The 16,475-nt window shown below is 35.3% G+C and overlaps 2 protein-coding genes across 4 annotated transcripts in view; both read right to left on the bottom strand.

The window, feature by feature from the left end:
• Nucleotides 1-16,231, bottom strand: part of Elp1 (elongator complex protein 1) — a 316,851-nt gene extending 300,620 nt beyond the window's left edge. For both annotated transcript variants that reach the window (XM_089103865.1, XM_089103866.1), the window contains exon 1: nt 16,208-16,231. The gene's annotated coding sequence lies outside the window, so the exon portion shown is untranslated. The remainder of the gene's footprint in view (nt 1-16,207) is intronic.
• Nucleotides 1,515-16,250, bottom strand: Pyroxd1 (pyridine nucleotide-disulfide oxidoreductase domain 1). Of its 2 annotated transcripts, none has more exons than XM_089103867.1 (3): nt 16,208-16,250; nt 6,443-7,373; nt 1,515-2,095 (listed from the first exon to the last, which is right to left on the bottom strand). In XM_089103867.1, the coding sequence occupies exons 2-3, from the start codon at nt 7,365-7,367 to the stop codon at nt 1,581-1,583; spliced, it is 1,440 nt and encodes a 479-aa protein (XP_088959993.1). In that variant the 5' UTR covers nt 7,368-7,373; nt 16,208-16,250; the 3' UTR covers nt 1,515-1,580. The 2 variants fall into 2 exon arrangements, with proteins under 2 accessions (XP_088959993.1, XP_088959995.1); XM_089103869.1 differs by lacking the exon at nt 16,208-16,250 and adding an exon at nt 16,015-16,038.
• Between the last annotated feature and the right edge of the window lie 225 nt (nt 16,251-16,475).

Below are 16,475 nucleotides of genomic sequence, written 5' to 3'. Positions count from 1 at the left end.
TCCTTCCAGGATGTTGAAAGTAAGCTGATAATCAGCGCTTATGGAAGGGATCCTAATCAGTTTTCCCTCTGTGATTTACGATTATACTTGTACCCTCGTAAGAAGGAGCTGAAAGCGTTGCCTCCTAGAGAGGGGGCGTTTGTGGATCATTGTAAGCATTCTTACTATCAACTTGCAATCTGGAATACCTCTTTGATTGCAAGACCGTGTCTGCCAAGCCCTTTGAGTTATTGATGGCAAATTTCTGGACAAGATGTTGTTTCAAGCGCTTCCGTCGGGATGTTCACAACTCTTTTCTGAGTGTAGCAAAAAGTGCACCAAAAGCACACCAAGAACTGTAGATGCATTCCTCGATTTTGTGATGTTATGGGTGCCTGTGCCGGAAAGTGTGATAATTCGCCCGAAGAAGTATGACATTTGCGTAATTTGTGGTTATTTTCTTTAGATTCTTTTTCTTTGTTTTTTTTTTTTTTTTTTTTATAAAAAGCTCTATTTCTGCAGCTAATTTTTTTATTTTGGACGTACTTCTATAGATGCTAGGATTAAAAATTGTCTACATTTAGTTATTACAAGTGGCTTCTGTTTTGACACCACTAATGGAATGGAGTTCCAAAAGTGTTGTCACCTTCCTATGCAGCCGTAATTGTTCTGTTCCTCCCCATTTGAACATAACTCTAATACAGAAAAGTTGAACATAACTGCAAATACAGAAAAGTTGGTTTCTGATGTCACCACTTACGTACGTTTAATAATGTGCAGTTAGGAAGCTAGATGTGATTGTGCTCATCATTTTTCTTTTCTCTCTCGGTACCTTACTCTGTTTCACATTCTAAGTTTAAACCTCTAATCTAGGTCGAAAACCAGAAAATATAGCTGATAACGTCATCGATTATGCAAATCAGGTAGTATCTCCTTTGGCACACAAAATCTTCGTTGCTCCCGCCTATATTCGTTTTCAGCAACCAATTCTGCCCCTGATAAAGTCCTCAAACCTTCTTTAGCTCGTTGAAGCCTGTGATGTTAGAATTTCGTTGGCTGGGTCTCTAACTATTTCTGATTTGATAAATTTTATACATTGTCTCTTTGACATCAGGCCAATGGAATTACAAGGCGTATTAACAATAAGACGGGCTTTGCCACCATCTATTAAAATTTGTTTGGCAGCCACTTCCAGTCCACATAATCCTTAAGAGCAAATAAAAGCACTTTTAGGAACGTGATACCTAAGATTGTTTAAGCTCAAGTCGTTTGAAGGACATGTCGTTTGAAAAGTCGTTTGAAGGACATGTCATCACTTGCTAATTGGTTACTTGATAACAATTTGACATTCGTATTTAGTAAATGATAACTTTCAAATCTCATTATAATATAAAAGCCTTCTAATCACAATGATTCCGTAGAAAGCTTGCACGCTACACAAGCATACAAGTAAGCGTGTTTCATGCGTTAAAAACAAAGCTTAGTGGAGCAGAAGTGTTCCCTAAACCTGGCCAAAAGATTGCCTCAAATAAATTGCCAAATTCAAATTTATTCAGGTATTTTGAGAATCACAAAAAGGAGATACAAAACCACAGTAAAAACTAGTCAAAGTAGTCTTCAATATCAATATCTGGATTTAAAATATCTTCTCCGTAAATGGAAATATCCAACTGATTAAGAATTAAATTTTCAAATGTCTCTTCGAGGTCTGTTTCACCAATGAAAATTGCGCCATGAATTTTGCCATCTTTTATAACAAGCTTGATATATTCAACACCAGGCGTAATACGAACCATTAACTCATAACCATCAAGCTTCTGACCATTGAATAAACCAAGAAGCACAACTTTATACCCAAAAAAATGAGTAACGTGAGCAAATAACTCAAATGTAAAATCAAGTACTGGTGTTTCACCATGGTGCTGTTGGGCCATGCACAAGCCAGCATAAGCACCAAGTTGTCTTGCTTGTGACCAAAGTCGCATTTGGAACCAATGTCGGGCTGTATCCCAATTAACCGTGCACGAGTCTCCAGCTGAATATACATCATTAGCTGACGTCAGCATGAATTCGTTGACAAGGAGTCCACCATCTTCTCCCACAGCAATATTTGATCCTAAAAAATATAGGGTGAATTGAGTTTTTAATAAATTAACGACAATAATTAAAAAGACGAATATAAGTGAAAATTAGAGGTTTTAAAAGCAGAATTTTATTGTCAATACATTTTTCAAAGATGAAATAGGTAATACTCAAACTCATTCTAAAACAAATTATAAATAATTAGGATTGCATTTAACCAAGGCCGTACCCAGGATTTTTCTTCGGAGGGGGTTTTACTCAAAGTTTTTTTTTTTTTTTTGGGGGGGGGGGGGGTACAAAAAATTCAAAAAACGCAAACAAAATTTGTTTATATCCATTTTTGTTACTTTTTTACGAGTCAAAATAACATTTTGGAAGCGGTTCAATCCCCCCTAAGCCCCCCCCCGCGGGGTCCGGCCGTGCAATTAACACAAATAAAATCAATGGGTAAATTAAAGAAAAAATTAAAAGTTTGAAGAAATGTCTTTAGCCTCTCCTCTACCAAGCATATAACTGTAGAGAAATCACCCAAGTAACAAGGATTCAAAACAAAAAAAAATTAATAAATAAAAAACTAGAAGACGAATAAAACAAGATAGATCAAGTTAGAAGTTTTATAACAAAATTTGCTTTAAATTTAAACCCAAGCTTTACTGGATAGAGCTTATGTAATAGTTACAGTGAATATATATCAATAACTTTTAAATTCACAATATTTTGTTAAAACGACCACTTTTGTTAAAAGGCAGATTCTGAGTAATTATTTTATATGAGAAAGTCCTCTCTCTCTCTCTCTCTCTCTCTCTCTCTCTCTCTCTCTCTCTCTCTCTCTCTCTCTCTCTCTCTCTCTCTCTATATATATATATATATATATATATATATATATATATATATATATATATATATATATATATATATAAATACACGTATATTACTAATTTGTAATAAACACGGTTTTTAGATGAATAGTGAAAATAATTAGTCGGTTGGAGACCGAACAGACGTACACAGTAATTTAGTACCAAGTTACGACGTCCCTGTAAGGGGGGGGGGGGGGTAAACTAATGAAGAAACGCAAAACGGGCTAATAAAAATAATTATATAGAATTAAATAAAGACCAATAAATTTTTTTTTAGAAATTGGAGAAGAGCCGCAGGCTTCCTCACTGTTGATGTACCTATGGGAGAGTATTAGAAAATATTAGAGCAGGGATACATTAAAAGGCACAAACAGAGAGGTGGATAGCACCGAGTCCCCCATGGTATTCTCAAGTTTTTCTTAACAATAAATACTTTTAATATGAGTAGGCTATTTTTTTCATTATGATGAACTTGCCCTTTCTCCGAGTGCCTGGGTCAAACTACCTAGGATTTGGTTTTATGTCCAAAGGGGCTGAAATGTATCTTAACAAAAAACTATTATTTCACACCGAGGTACCGTAATGGCCTTCAAAAGAGTATAGTCTACGTAATAATAAAACACATTTTAAAGTTATTAAGAGATCGAACCAGTTCTTTCATAAAAGTGTTGACAGTTCTGCTGTTTCTTTAAGCTGTTGTAGGAGGCCACTTTCCTGGTCCCTCAACTCTTGTACCAGGGTCGTATAAGGGGAGGGGGTATCCGGTCAAACTTATGAAGATTATGCTCTTATATATATTGGGAAGACCCATCAACAATTAGGAGGGAGGTTATTAGAACGCAAATCATCAATCGACCAAAGCAAGGAAGCTACGCCAAACGTGTATGATAGCCCAGATCCAAGCATTGGATCTTGGATCTGGATTGGAGCTTGGTTGAAACAAAACAATTTGGTTTATTTATGATAATATATAATAATAATAAATAAATAATAAATAATAATAATAATAATAATAATAACAATAAATAATAATAATGATAAATAAATGTTTATTTTAATAAATAAACCTGGTGCAAGTAATTTCTGAAAGTCGGTGACCTCTCGCTTGGTTGAAACAAAACAGTTTGGCTTATTTGTACTTATCTAACCAGGCTATAATTTCTGGTTAAATGGTTAAGGGTAAGAGTTAAGGGTAGAGTTTACGTCTACGTACTAGGAAGGGGTTTTCTTGGCTTTATTTCAGTAAAAACCAAAGTCTCTTGCATTGATAAACCACATTTCGCTTTAAAACAATCTCTGAAGGAGTCTATTCTTTTCACCAAAGTTGAAGAACCTGGGATTTATACAAAATTGTATGAAACTAAAGATTAAACCCGTCAAAGTTTTGTAGTAAGGGGTCTTATATATTAACTACCTTAAAGAATGCCCTTTTTCTTGTTTCCTGGAATCTCATCCTATTCTAGTACATTTTTAGGTGGCTATATTTAACTTTTTCTAAGGCGTGGCGTCGTTTACGTCAAAAACTTGGGTGGGTCTTGACCTCCACCCCCCCTAAAAGAAGTCAAAGCCTATTATTTGCTTGGAGTATTGACAACAGAGAGTATCAGCTTTAGCGAGTTTAGGGTGCAGGAATAGGTTTGAAAGCTTGATCAAGAAGACTAAGACTTAAGGTCTTAGACTAAGACTAAGACCTAGTCTTCTCTAAGACTAAGGCTAAGTGGTCAAGAAGACTTAGGTCAAGAAGACTAAGGACTAGGAATAAGTGAAGGTGAAAAGGTAAAGGTGGGTAATGAGAAGATAAAGGATAAAGATCCTCCTGAGCCATTGCTGGCGCAGAGGGCGTCGAGTCAACGTTTCAGTTGCTGGGTGCTTTTACAGGGACAAGTAGACAAGAAGTTTTTACAAGGTAATGAGAAGAGCAGTTGAAAGAAGCTTGGAAAAATAGTCTGTTAAAGAGGATCAGAATATTGGAAGCAATAGTGATGACAGTGATAAAGTATGGTTTTGAAGCTTGGGCGCTCCAGAAAACGGAGGAGGATTTGCTAAATATTTTCCAGAAAAATGACCTATGGATTATTTTGGGTATTCGACTGACTGACCAAATCTCAGACGATGAACTGTACGAAAAATATGGTTCAATCCCGCTTTCTAGGGCTATAATGCGGGAAAGGATGAGATGGCTAGGACACGTTATATGGATGAAGGATGACAGATTGTCGTTGTCGGCCAACCACTTAGGGCCAAACGAATAGCAGGTCGCCCCCGAATGGGATGGGAAGATGTCGTAAGGAAAGATTTAAGGGAAATGGGAGCGTCTTGGGAGGGTTTAAAGAGGGAGGATTTGAATAGATTGAGATGGAGGAGGAGCGTGCCCGGCTGTGTTGGCCTCGAGCTGCTTGGTGCTGCAGTGAATCTGCAGTAGTAGTAGTAGTAGAGAAAATCTGCCAATAATATTTATACATGCATGTCATATAGCCTATGTTTCAAATAAATGTTCCAAGTCTACTTTGTGATAAGGCTAGCTTTTCAAATTTGTTTTGGTGCATGTTTTTTTTTTCTCCAAGACTTTCTTTTTATTATATAGTTCAGTTCACTTATTTTAGCAAGAAAAGAATTATGACTTATTAGTAAATTATTTTGAAAAAATGACAAAAATTCCATTTTTATTCATTTGCATTTTGATAACCTTAACCCCTTGATGCCTGAAGGTTCCCTCAGGAACCACAAATTTCAGAATTTTTTAGTATCAAAACTACACAAGCTAGCCCCTCAGGGTTGCTATCATTGTGTGATAGTCAACGAGCTCTATTCCAAGTCTACTTTGTGGTAAGGCTAGCTTTTCAAATTTGTTTTGGTGTATGTTTTTTTTTTCTCAAAGACATTCTTTTTATTATATAGTTCAGTTCACTTATTTTAGCAAGAAAAGAATTATGACTTATTAGTAAATTATTTTGAAAAAATGACAAAAATTCCATTTTTATTCATTTGCATTTTGATAACCTTAATATCACAATTTTTATTAAAAAAAGAACTACTAATAAAATAACTTTATCACACGGGGTGTCAAAAAATATTTTCCTTGGTGAGTGACTAGAGACACAATAGTATTGTTGGCCACAATTTTGATTTGTCTGGAATGTAGTAGGTCTAAAAAAATTGGTGAATTATCAATAAAGTATGGATAAAAATCTAAAAATTCTTGAATTTTCACGGTGTCCAACCCCCCCCCCCCACCCTCCCCACTGATGCAAAAACCTATTAATTGCTCCAATTAGGGGCTAGAAGGTTAGTTTACCTGCCTTTGTGGCCTGACCTGGAATCGTCTTAGCAAGTTTTCCCATACTAATAATAACACCCCCTCCCAAATTCTTGGAATAAGGGAGGATCTCCTGATTTTCAAGCAAATAACATAAGACTTCAAATAAAAAAAAAATAATATATATATATATAGTCAAACTTTCCTGCTGCACATATTGGAGGTCACATTGTTAAAGAGTCTAAAACAGATTAACAAATCTTACCTTTCTCAAAAGCAGGGAAAGCAGGTTTAACTCCAGTTGCAGAAACAATTAAATCGGCTCCAAATATCTTTCCATTAGAAAGCTCTAAATAAACTGGCCATTCTTCGGTTTTCCCAACGACACGGTTTCGTCTCTCTTCAGTAATTTCACTAGGAGAAAGAATTGCAACTGGCTTGCACTCGTATTCAACACCAATTTCTCTCCCCTTTTCCAATCGACCCTGCAGATTCACCCCCAAATGCCAATCAGGGCCAAGAGCACTACCTGATACTCTTTCATCTTTTTTGTCCTCTGAGGATACAACATATTTCAATCTTTTTGACACAACCTCTTTTTTCTGGGTAGATTCAAGAGATGTGAGGAAAAATTCTGCAGCGCCTGGGTCAACAAAAGAAGCACTTATGGATTTATTCTTTATTGCCCAAATAATTTCGACATTTTTAAGCTCATATACAAGCTCAGTTGCAATACCTCCATTTCCGACGATAATAATCCGCTTAGCGTCTTTAATACGATCCTGGAACCTTTTGACCGAGTCCGTATCGCGGATTCCAAGTACAAAGGGATTATTTTCGGCAATTAAATTCGGCTTACCGCCAGTACAAATACACAGCTTTTTATATTCTATAAAGCCATTAGAATTTGTTAAAAGACGATGAGTGTCTGGCATAAGCACCTCAACGCCATCTACAATGACTGATATTTTTTCTCTTTCCAAAAAGGTTGACTCTCTTTCTTCAACATCAAAATCGACAAGAAGTTTTGTTAGTTTAGCAACATTTGTGATTGCTTTCACTAATTGAGAAGCAGTAATAAGCAAAATAGATTCATTTTCCAACTTGCTGTTTTTAATTTGTTCAAGGCATGATACACCTGCTATTCCTCCACCAATTATAACATAGGTAAATCTTTTTACGTGGTCCATTTTGTCCTAGAAAATATTTTTGATAGTCTTTGAAACTATATTCCCCGTAAAAAAAATTTCTAACGTGGGGTAATTGTTGGATATTTGATCAATTTACTGGTTGAAAAGAACCAGTTTTGTGCAATGAACCGGGATGCACTTTGTGCATCCCAGTTCGCAAAAGTGTGCAATTGCAACATCTGAGGGTTGACTGGTTTATCATCTGAGGGTAATCATATTTAGTTGAACCTTTCAACGGACATTGAACCAAAATCAAAAGATACCATGCATGCCCAGCTTGTTAAAATGATGTGTGCAATATCTTACAAACAGTGAAGGGTTTTAAGTAGAAACTTTCAGAGTGTCGAGGGAGGTGCAATATTCCAGGAACAGTTAATGTCATTTGATCAAAACTTTTAATGAATGTTGAGGGGAATTTTGAAATAAACTAAAAGACGGTAGAGCTAACAATTAGACTCATATGTTTCAATTCTTACACCAGCAACGTGAAAAACTGAAGAAATAGGATTGTGTTAACCAATTACAAAACTTTGGCAACCAAAAATGAACAAAAATAAATTTAAAAAAAAATTCCGAAAAATAAGTTTTTCAAAGAAAAGTAAGAGCTACATTAAACTCAAAGCCAGTAGAAATAAATTCCTATAATCATCCAAAATCAAAACAATTACTAATTCCTATTAAGGAATAAATGAAATCCTAAAACAAACAGAAATTAAATAAACAATAATAGCAAACATACAGACAACAAGTACTAATATAAGCTTAGTTTTCACCTGAAAATTGCCTAGTTTTCACCTGAAAATTGCTTAGTTTTCAACAATAAACATCATCGTATATTAAATATTCAGTTTATTTTCATTATATCTTTCTAAGGACTGTTCAAGACACATATTGTTTTCAATAAAACGTAAATGACACCATAGGCTTTGGAGTTTTACAGTTAGGGGGGGGGGGGGGGAAGGGGGCAGTAGCCTCACTCCTGTAGTGATTTTGTTCGTTTTAAGTTTGACTTGAATATATAATTAAATTTTAACTCATTTCAATTAGTTTAATTTAAAAAATTCATTTAAAAAGTACCTGTTCTTGGTAAATTTACTATGATTGTTTATTTAATTTCTGTTTGTTTTGAGCTTCATTTATTCTTTAATAATTATTTCTGGTCGTTTTGAGTTTGAATTATTACTTATGCTGGTCTTAAGTTCAATATGGTTCTTTACTTTTCTTTAAAAAACTTGTCTTTTGGAATTTTTTTTTTAAATTAATATTTATAACACTCAACTGCAAACAATCCTTTCATTTGGAATAAATGACTCTCAAATATCAACAGTACGATTGTTTCAAATTTGTTCCAACTAATATTTCAATAGAATTGTATTTTTCTCTATAGTCCTACATAAGTAGCCTAACAATGTGTCAGAACAATGTTTCTTTATCTTTATAAAGTCATAACATTGTTCACAACCAAGGGGACCCATAGGCTGAATTTTAGGGGGGGGGGGGGGCTTACCAAGTCTAATAAGCACTTCCAACACTGTATAATAGAAATCTCAAAACAAAACATTGTAGGCAGCATGATAGTGCTGCCTAAGTAAAGAATGATGTGGGCACAATAAATTATTTATTTTTATTTTGTTTAGATCAGGGCACTTCTTATACAAAGAAATGGCGTAGATAATTCAAAAAGAGCTCATGAAGGGCAACCAGCCCCCCTCTCCACGGCAATTATTTCCCCAAACATATCCAATCAAAATTTTGAGATAGCCACCTTATTCTGCATAGCTTAAATGTCTAGAAATTATGACTTTGAGGATGACACCCCCCCCTCCCTCAGGGCAAGGGTTGTAAGTTATGCCCTAGGAGATATAATTTATAGAAAGGGTGGTCGTATAAACCTCGGAGGGGGCTCATTTGATTGGAAGTCAACCCCCCCCCCCCTACACCAATCATTTCCCCAAACACATCCAATCAGAATTTTTTAGATAGCCATTTTATTCAGCGTAGTTGAGAGGTCCAGAAATTATGTCTTTGATGATGAACATCCACTCCCCCACCCATAGCCCTCATGGCAAGGGTTGTAAGTTACGCCCTAGGGGCATATAAGGTTTTTATAGAAATGGTGGTCAGATAAACTTTGGAAAGGGCTCATTGGATTGGTAATCAGAACTTACAGTGCTCTTTTTAAGAGTCAAAGTGATCAGAGGGCAGATTTCCCCTGCCCCAGACACAAGTACACAAACGCGTCATATTTTCCCGAGACACATCTGATAGAAATTTTAAGATGGCGATTTGTTGTCGTAGAAACTTCAAAAAGGGCTCATTCGGTTGGGAATTGAAAGGTGCCTCTTTAATAGTCAAAATGATTGGAGGGCAACCATCCCCCCATCCCCATCATTTCCAGAAACACTTCCAATCAAAATTTCGAGACAGTTATTTTGTTTGACGTAGTTTAAAAGTCAAGAAACTATTTCTTTGAGGATGAGAGCCCCCCTCCCAACAGTCCTCAGGGCAAGGGTTGTAAATTATGCCCCGAGGGCATATAAAGTTTTAATGGAAAAGGTAGTCGTATATAATTCGGAGGGGGCTCATTGGATTGGAAATCGGAATTTTAGGTGTCATTTTTAAGAGTCAAATTTATTAGAGGGCAGCCACCCCCCCCCCCCCCTATGTCATATTTCCCCAAATGCTTCCGAATGAAATTTTGAGTTAGCCATTTGTTCAAAAATAGTCCAAAAATCTCATAAGACGGCACTTGGGGTTGACACAACCCCCCAGAGTATAGGGGTCAGGTATGCAAGTTATGCCTGGGGGGCGTATAAGATTTTTATAAAAGGGTGGTCTTTTGGACAGAAGAGTAGGCTCATTTGATTGAAAATGTATAGTTCTAGTTCTATTTTAAGAGTCAAGCATGATGGAGACAAAAAAGCCCACCCCCACCCAGATATCCTCCTTTCCCCAAACACATTCGATCGAAATTGTTAGATAGCCATTTTGTAACCAATAGTCCAAAGAGAATATAACAATGTCTTCAATAATCAAATATAAAAACATTTAGGCGGACGTTGAACTAAATCAAAACAAACTATGAGCATGTCCAAAGTCCAAACTATGGACTTTCAAAAAGGTGACAAAGCTATATCTCAAGAACAACTTATATTATTAAGTTCAACCTTTAAGAGTAAGTTGTGGGGGATTTTGAACGAATCAGAAGGCACTATGTGTATTCTTTTAATGCTACCACTACAGTTACTGTAACTAATGACGCTAAGAGTATTAAGGTGAAACTTTTAGGAAGTGTTTAGGGGGAGTTCCAATTAAACGAAAAAACTGTATGCATGCAGGTTTTCAAAAAGGCATAAAAGCAATATCATGGGCAGCACAACTCAATAACAGCTAGAAATATCATCCAAAAATTCAAAGAAGCTAATTTGATTCAAAATTAAAAGTTCTAGTGTCCTTTATAAAAGTAAAAAGAGATTGGAGGGCAATCAGCCCGTCTCTCAAGCCGATTTATTTCCCAAACACATCTAGTCAAAATTTTGAGACAACAATTTTGTTCAGCACAGTAGAACGGTCCAGCAACTTTGTCTTTAGGGATTGGGCATGTCAACCCCCACAATTATGCAATTGGCCCATAATGCTATATAACTAAATACTGCTTTAAAACTAAATCAAAAGGCATTGCGTTTGCGGTTGCCAATAGGACACTTCAGCAATAAATCGAGAACGACTGGGGGTAATAGGTTGAAGCTTTCGGGGCTACTATGATTACTACTTTTGCTCTTACAATTTAAATTAATAAATAGAGTGTAAGTGTATCCAGGTTGTCAAAAAGCATAGATAGAATCTTTTGGCAATGATATAAAGTTTTTTTTTCAGATAACTTGAGGAAGTATAAAATAAAATTAAAAATACTATTTGTGTCAGAATAAAGAATTGTTGAAAAAGTTTCTCCCAACATACAAATAGCAAGCCAAACTATGGATTCTTATGGAAAACAAAACTGAAAAGATACAATTTTTTTTTTCATGAAAATGACTATGTCAATAAAAAAAAATGAACAGAAAGTGTTACAAAACAAGTTTTTCAAAGAAAAGTAAAGAGCTCAATTAAGCCAAAAATTGGCAGAAATGAAGTCAAGTAATTGTCCAAGCATAAAACTACCACAAATTACTATCAACAAATAGATGAAACTCAAAACAAACAGAAATTGGAATAGATAGCCGAGTCAAACTTAAAACAAGCAAAAATTAACATGAATAACCCCTATGTCTTCTCAAGACCAGAACATAATTTGCAATTTACTGAAAACAAAATACATTCAAAATTTTTTCACTTTTATTACTTAATAAAATACAAAAAATTTAAGACTTTAAGGAGTAAATATCCTTAAAGTCTTAAATATCCTTAAAGTCCATAAATTATGTTCTTGTCTTGAGAAGGCACGGGGATTGTCAGCCTTAGTAATGTTAATTTTTGCTCGTTTTGGGTTTGACTTGGCTATTTATTGTAATTTCTGCTCATTTTGAGTTTCATTTATTTGTTGGTTGTGATTTGTGGTAGTTCTATGCTTGGAAGATTATTTGACTTTATTCCTGCCCATTTTTGGCTTAATGGAGCTCTTTACCTCTCTTTTAAAAACTTATTTTGTGGAAAAAGTTTTCAAATTAATAAAAATATAAGAAAGCATCATTCAGCCAGGGGGGGAGGGGGCTGGAGCCCACCCCCCCCACCCTCCTTAGGCACGCCCATGTTCACAACAATATCACAAAGTAACAAAAAGGTTCCTTATCTTTATAACAATCGACTGTGAAAAATCTTTTTATATTGAATAAATGGCTGTCAAATATCAACAGTGAATTGGTTTGAATAGAATTGTACAATTTTCTTTAGTTCTCCTACATAAGTAACAGTGTGTCACAACATTGTTTGTTTATTTTTATAAAGTCACAACCTTGTCTACAGCAAAGTCAGAATATTATTCCTTATATTTACACCCAAATGTGAAAAATCCTTTCATTGGGAATAAATGACTGTCAAATATCAACAATGCATTATAACTGGATATTTTTCTAAACTTCTACTACATAAGAAACAATGTGTCATAGCATTGTTTAGAGCCTTTGAAGTGGTACAAATAAAGTTTTTAATGGTAGTAATTATTATATTTCAAAAGAACACTGAATGGCATGCCAAAAATTATTTTCATCCATAATATTATATCTATGTATTTATATAACACTATATTTATATCTATAAGTATTTATATTTATCTATATAGCATTCAACAAGTTTACTGAACTTTTTTAAAGGTGGTTGCAAATGGATAATAAATAGTCAAATATCATCCAAAGCTATACAATACTGGTTTTGGATAAAAGCCAAGGTATTCTTAGTTTGCACCCTCCAAGGTCTATCAGAGTTAAGCACTCTTGAAAACAGCTAATAAAGAAGTGGCCAAAAATGACTGACTGCAAATAGTATGCTCCATGTCTATCATTGATGGAAGTGATGACATTAAGGCTGCTTAAAGCAACGTTTTACTAAATTGTTCACTATGGTATGTTGAAGGTACAATCAATTTTATATACTCAAAGGTCATTTTTAGCCACTCTTTTTATTTCATCAGTAATAAAAACAATGGGCATTTCTTTGATGCCTTATAAAATTAGGAAGAATTGTTGCTTGTATTTACAATAAGAAGCAAATTTATAACTAATTAGTCACCTAGCAATGACACTTCGAATTGTATTAGATGGTTTTTGACACTCAAACATGTTGGGCAGTAAACCATCAGGTTTCTCCAAAGAAAAGAACAGTTGAGTTTAGCTGATTCTGTCACTGGTTAATTATGATTTACTATCATAGAAGTCTAAAGACCTTCCTTAACTAATTGAACAAAATACACCCTAAGAGATGCATCTTTTATGCTTTATAATATTCTTGAACAAGCAAATGGTCTCACTATCTCTGAAAGGAATGTAGTAATAGATGAGGATATGGATGACAATATGTTTTACATACAAGCAAAAGTAAGACAAATTTAAAATCACTGAAAACAAAGCTGGCAGCACTTGACATCCCCCTTGCCTGAGAAATTTCTTGCCAAGCCCCATAATGATGGCACTCTGCATTTTTATCTCTGTGCTGGTAGGTGTATGAATGTAATATTTTATGTTACATAGAAAAATATTGCTGCAATGGAAGGGGCACTGTTACCCCCACTCACCTCTCATGCCAATTATAAGGGTGTACATGAAAAATATTCCTCTTAACCAAGAAGGATCAGATATCAGTTTCCATTTCCCCCCTTCCAATAAAACTCATTCAATATTCATCTGAAGGCATAAAGAGATTTAAAATATTTGGGCATTAAAAAACACTCTTTGATGCATCTGATCCCCCCCCCCCCCCTGCCTACACAATGACCCACAGTCCATCTTTCATTACAGTTGATGGGCAATTATACTAAATATTAGCATACATTAAATATTTATACACTAAATATTAGAACATTATATTACAGCCCTCAAGGCGCTGGTCAAAGACTGTGAGTTTACAAGTGACTTTGAGAAAGAAGTGGCAAGAGAAAGATTAATATGTGGGCTGAAACAGCATAGAATTGAAGAAAAACTATTGACTCAAGGTAGAACCCTTACTCTTGACAGGGCAGTAACAATTGCAAGAGCTTTTGAGACAACCCAAGAACAACTCATGTCAGCCACTTCCATGTTGTATACAACAATAAACAAACCAACTATAAAACAGGCAATAGATCTTGTAAGGAAACAAAGCAAGTTTGACCAACCCATGACAAGTAAGAAGTGTTACTTCTGTGGTTGGATATACAACCAAAGCCACAAATGTCCAGCCAGAGGGAAATCTTGCTCCAAGTGTGGAAAGACAAATCACTTTGCTTGTGTCTGTTGTAGCAAACCTATAGACACTATTGATATGGAAGGAACTGATGGATATCAAGAACAAGAAGTGTATATTGATACTAACTGTGGCCATCAAACTGAACAATTCAGCATGGGACTCTCAATTCAAAATTGACATAGGAGCTGAAGCAAATGCCATACTGAAGCCTGTCTACAAGAGGCTTAAACCCAGACCACAAATGAACAAGCAAATGACAGAGGGCATCAAACTGAACAATTTGGCATGGGACACTCAATTCAAAATTGACACAGGAGCTGAAGCAAATGCCATACTGAAATCTGTCTACAAGAGGCTTAAACCCAGACCACAACTGTATAAGACAAACCAGATCCTTGTAGCTTATGCAGGAATGTGCATTCTGATTGCTGGAGTCTGCTCTCTAAATTGTAGATGGAATGGAAAATCCCACAAAAACTACAGCTTCTTTATAGTAGATACACAATTGAACTCAGGACTAGGGTACCAAGAATGTATAGAATTAGGACCTGTGAAAGTTACCACATCTATCTCAACCTTATCTACCAAGAAGAGTAATCAGGAGACCTAAATTTGCAAAGAATTTGGTGATATCTTTACTGAGATAGATAGAACTCCCAGGTAAAGTAGAAATCCATGTTGAGGGAAATGCAATTCCTTCTGTGAATCCTGTGTGCAGAATCCTTTTTTCTTTACATGACAGGGTTAAAAGTAAACTTGATTGCCTGGAAAGTCTAGACATCATCAAAAAAGTGGTAGCTCCAACCAAGTGGGTTTATTCAATTGTAGGATTGGAAAAGTCAGATGGATTGTTATGCATATGTTTGGACCCCAGAGAACTTAACAAATCAATACAAAGGCCCTACAACCCAATACCAACTTTTGAAGAAATTACAGCCAAAATTCATGGGAAATTATATTTCCGATGTAAATGGGAGGTAAGTTTAAACTTTCCCCCCCCCACCTAATGTGCAAATATATACCCTGAATTGGTATATATAGGGGTGGGTGTAAAATTCATTTCTGACAAAAATAATTATGCCTATTATATTTGGAAAGAGCATAAAGAAAGGCATTGAGTGGTATGTTTACTTTATTTTTAATTCAATAATATGATTTGCAAAAAAATTACCAGCTATAGGCCTAGAGCTGTGATGTAGGCGAATTTCAGGACCCTCTAGAGAGAGAAGGAGTGGAGGTAGGTACTTCAAAATACCTTCCTGGGACATACTTTAGCCTGTGGACATATCCCTGAAAGTTTCATTTTCCTAACCTAACCGCTTTCCAAGATAGCCAAAAGTAGCTAAAGTAGAATTTTACCCAGTTACCCTAGGCACTGGGTAAAGTTCTACAAAATCATATTATTGAGTTGGGAATAAAGTGAAAACACTATTCAATGCCTTTTTTTATGCTGATTACGAATATAATAAGAATTTCTATTGGAAATGAATTTCAGCCCCCCCCCCCCTATATAGGCTATACCTAACCCTGAATTGGCCAACCCTAGGAATGGCTCTGCTAATGTTGATCAGCTTCTTAATAAACTAAACAGGTTGAAATAGCCTATGTGATTTATTCTAAGAATTATGGTACAGTCCTGAAGACTAAGGTTTGTCCCAAGTTTAACAGCAACCAGCTCAAAGATTCCTAGGCTATGATGTTGTATCTAACCTACAGTCTCTAGAATTCAGGCATATTTCATTAGCACTATTTAAAAGATATTATAGCATACAATCACTTTGCTTCCCCTGTAAAATTAGGCTAGGTTACATAAGGGATTTTTTTTTAATGCCAAGTTTCCGTTTCTTCAAACTGATCATTTTAGAGCCTATAGTGTCACGCTTTGATAATTATTCATTTGTGACACATAATTTACTGCTGCTATATCTCATCTTCTACAGCCAAATAGAAATATAATCACTTACTTAGTCAACAATCTACCAACATGCAGGATATTTGAATATTTTGGGAGACTGACAATGTTGCCATGTAAACAAATCTCTTGGTCGTAGATTTTTCAAAAGATCAAACAGTTCATGGTAATTGACTGTAAGCAAAGAACGACTTGAACCAATACTAACCTAAACTCTAAAAAAGAGATTTGTGATAATATCAAAAAATTGTCTGATTCCAAATATTGAAAATTCTTCAATTTTAATATTACCCATCAAAACGTAAGAGTCAAAAGAAAAT

Source organism: Artemia sp. Qi Xiang Cuo, chromosome 18 (assembly GCF_049724085.1).
Source record: "Artemia sp. Qi Xiang Cuo chromosome 18, ASM4972408v1, whole genome shotgun sequence".
NCBI classification, from domain to species: domain Eukaryota; kingdom Metazoa; phylum Arthropoda; class Branchiopoda; order Anostraca; family Artemiidae; genus Artemia; species Artemia sp. Qi Xiang Cuo.
The sequence above is the reverse complement of the archived record's forward strand: the minus strand, read 5'-3'. Positions and strand labels throughout refer to the sequence as shown.

What these genes read in the sequence shown, in the direction of transcription:
- Pyroxd1 (XM_089103867.1), bottom strand. Translation starts at nt 7,367, where the DNA reads ATGGACCACGTAAAAAGATTTACCTATGTTATAATTGGTGGAGGAATA. An exon ending in TTTCCCTGCTTTTGAGAAAG is followed by an intron (nt 2,096 to 6,442) that starts GTAAGATTTGTT and finishes TATATTTTTTAG; the next exon opens with GATCAAATATTGCTGTGGGA.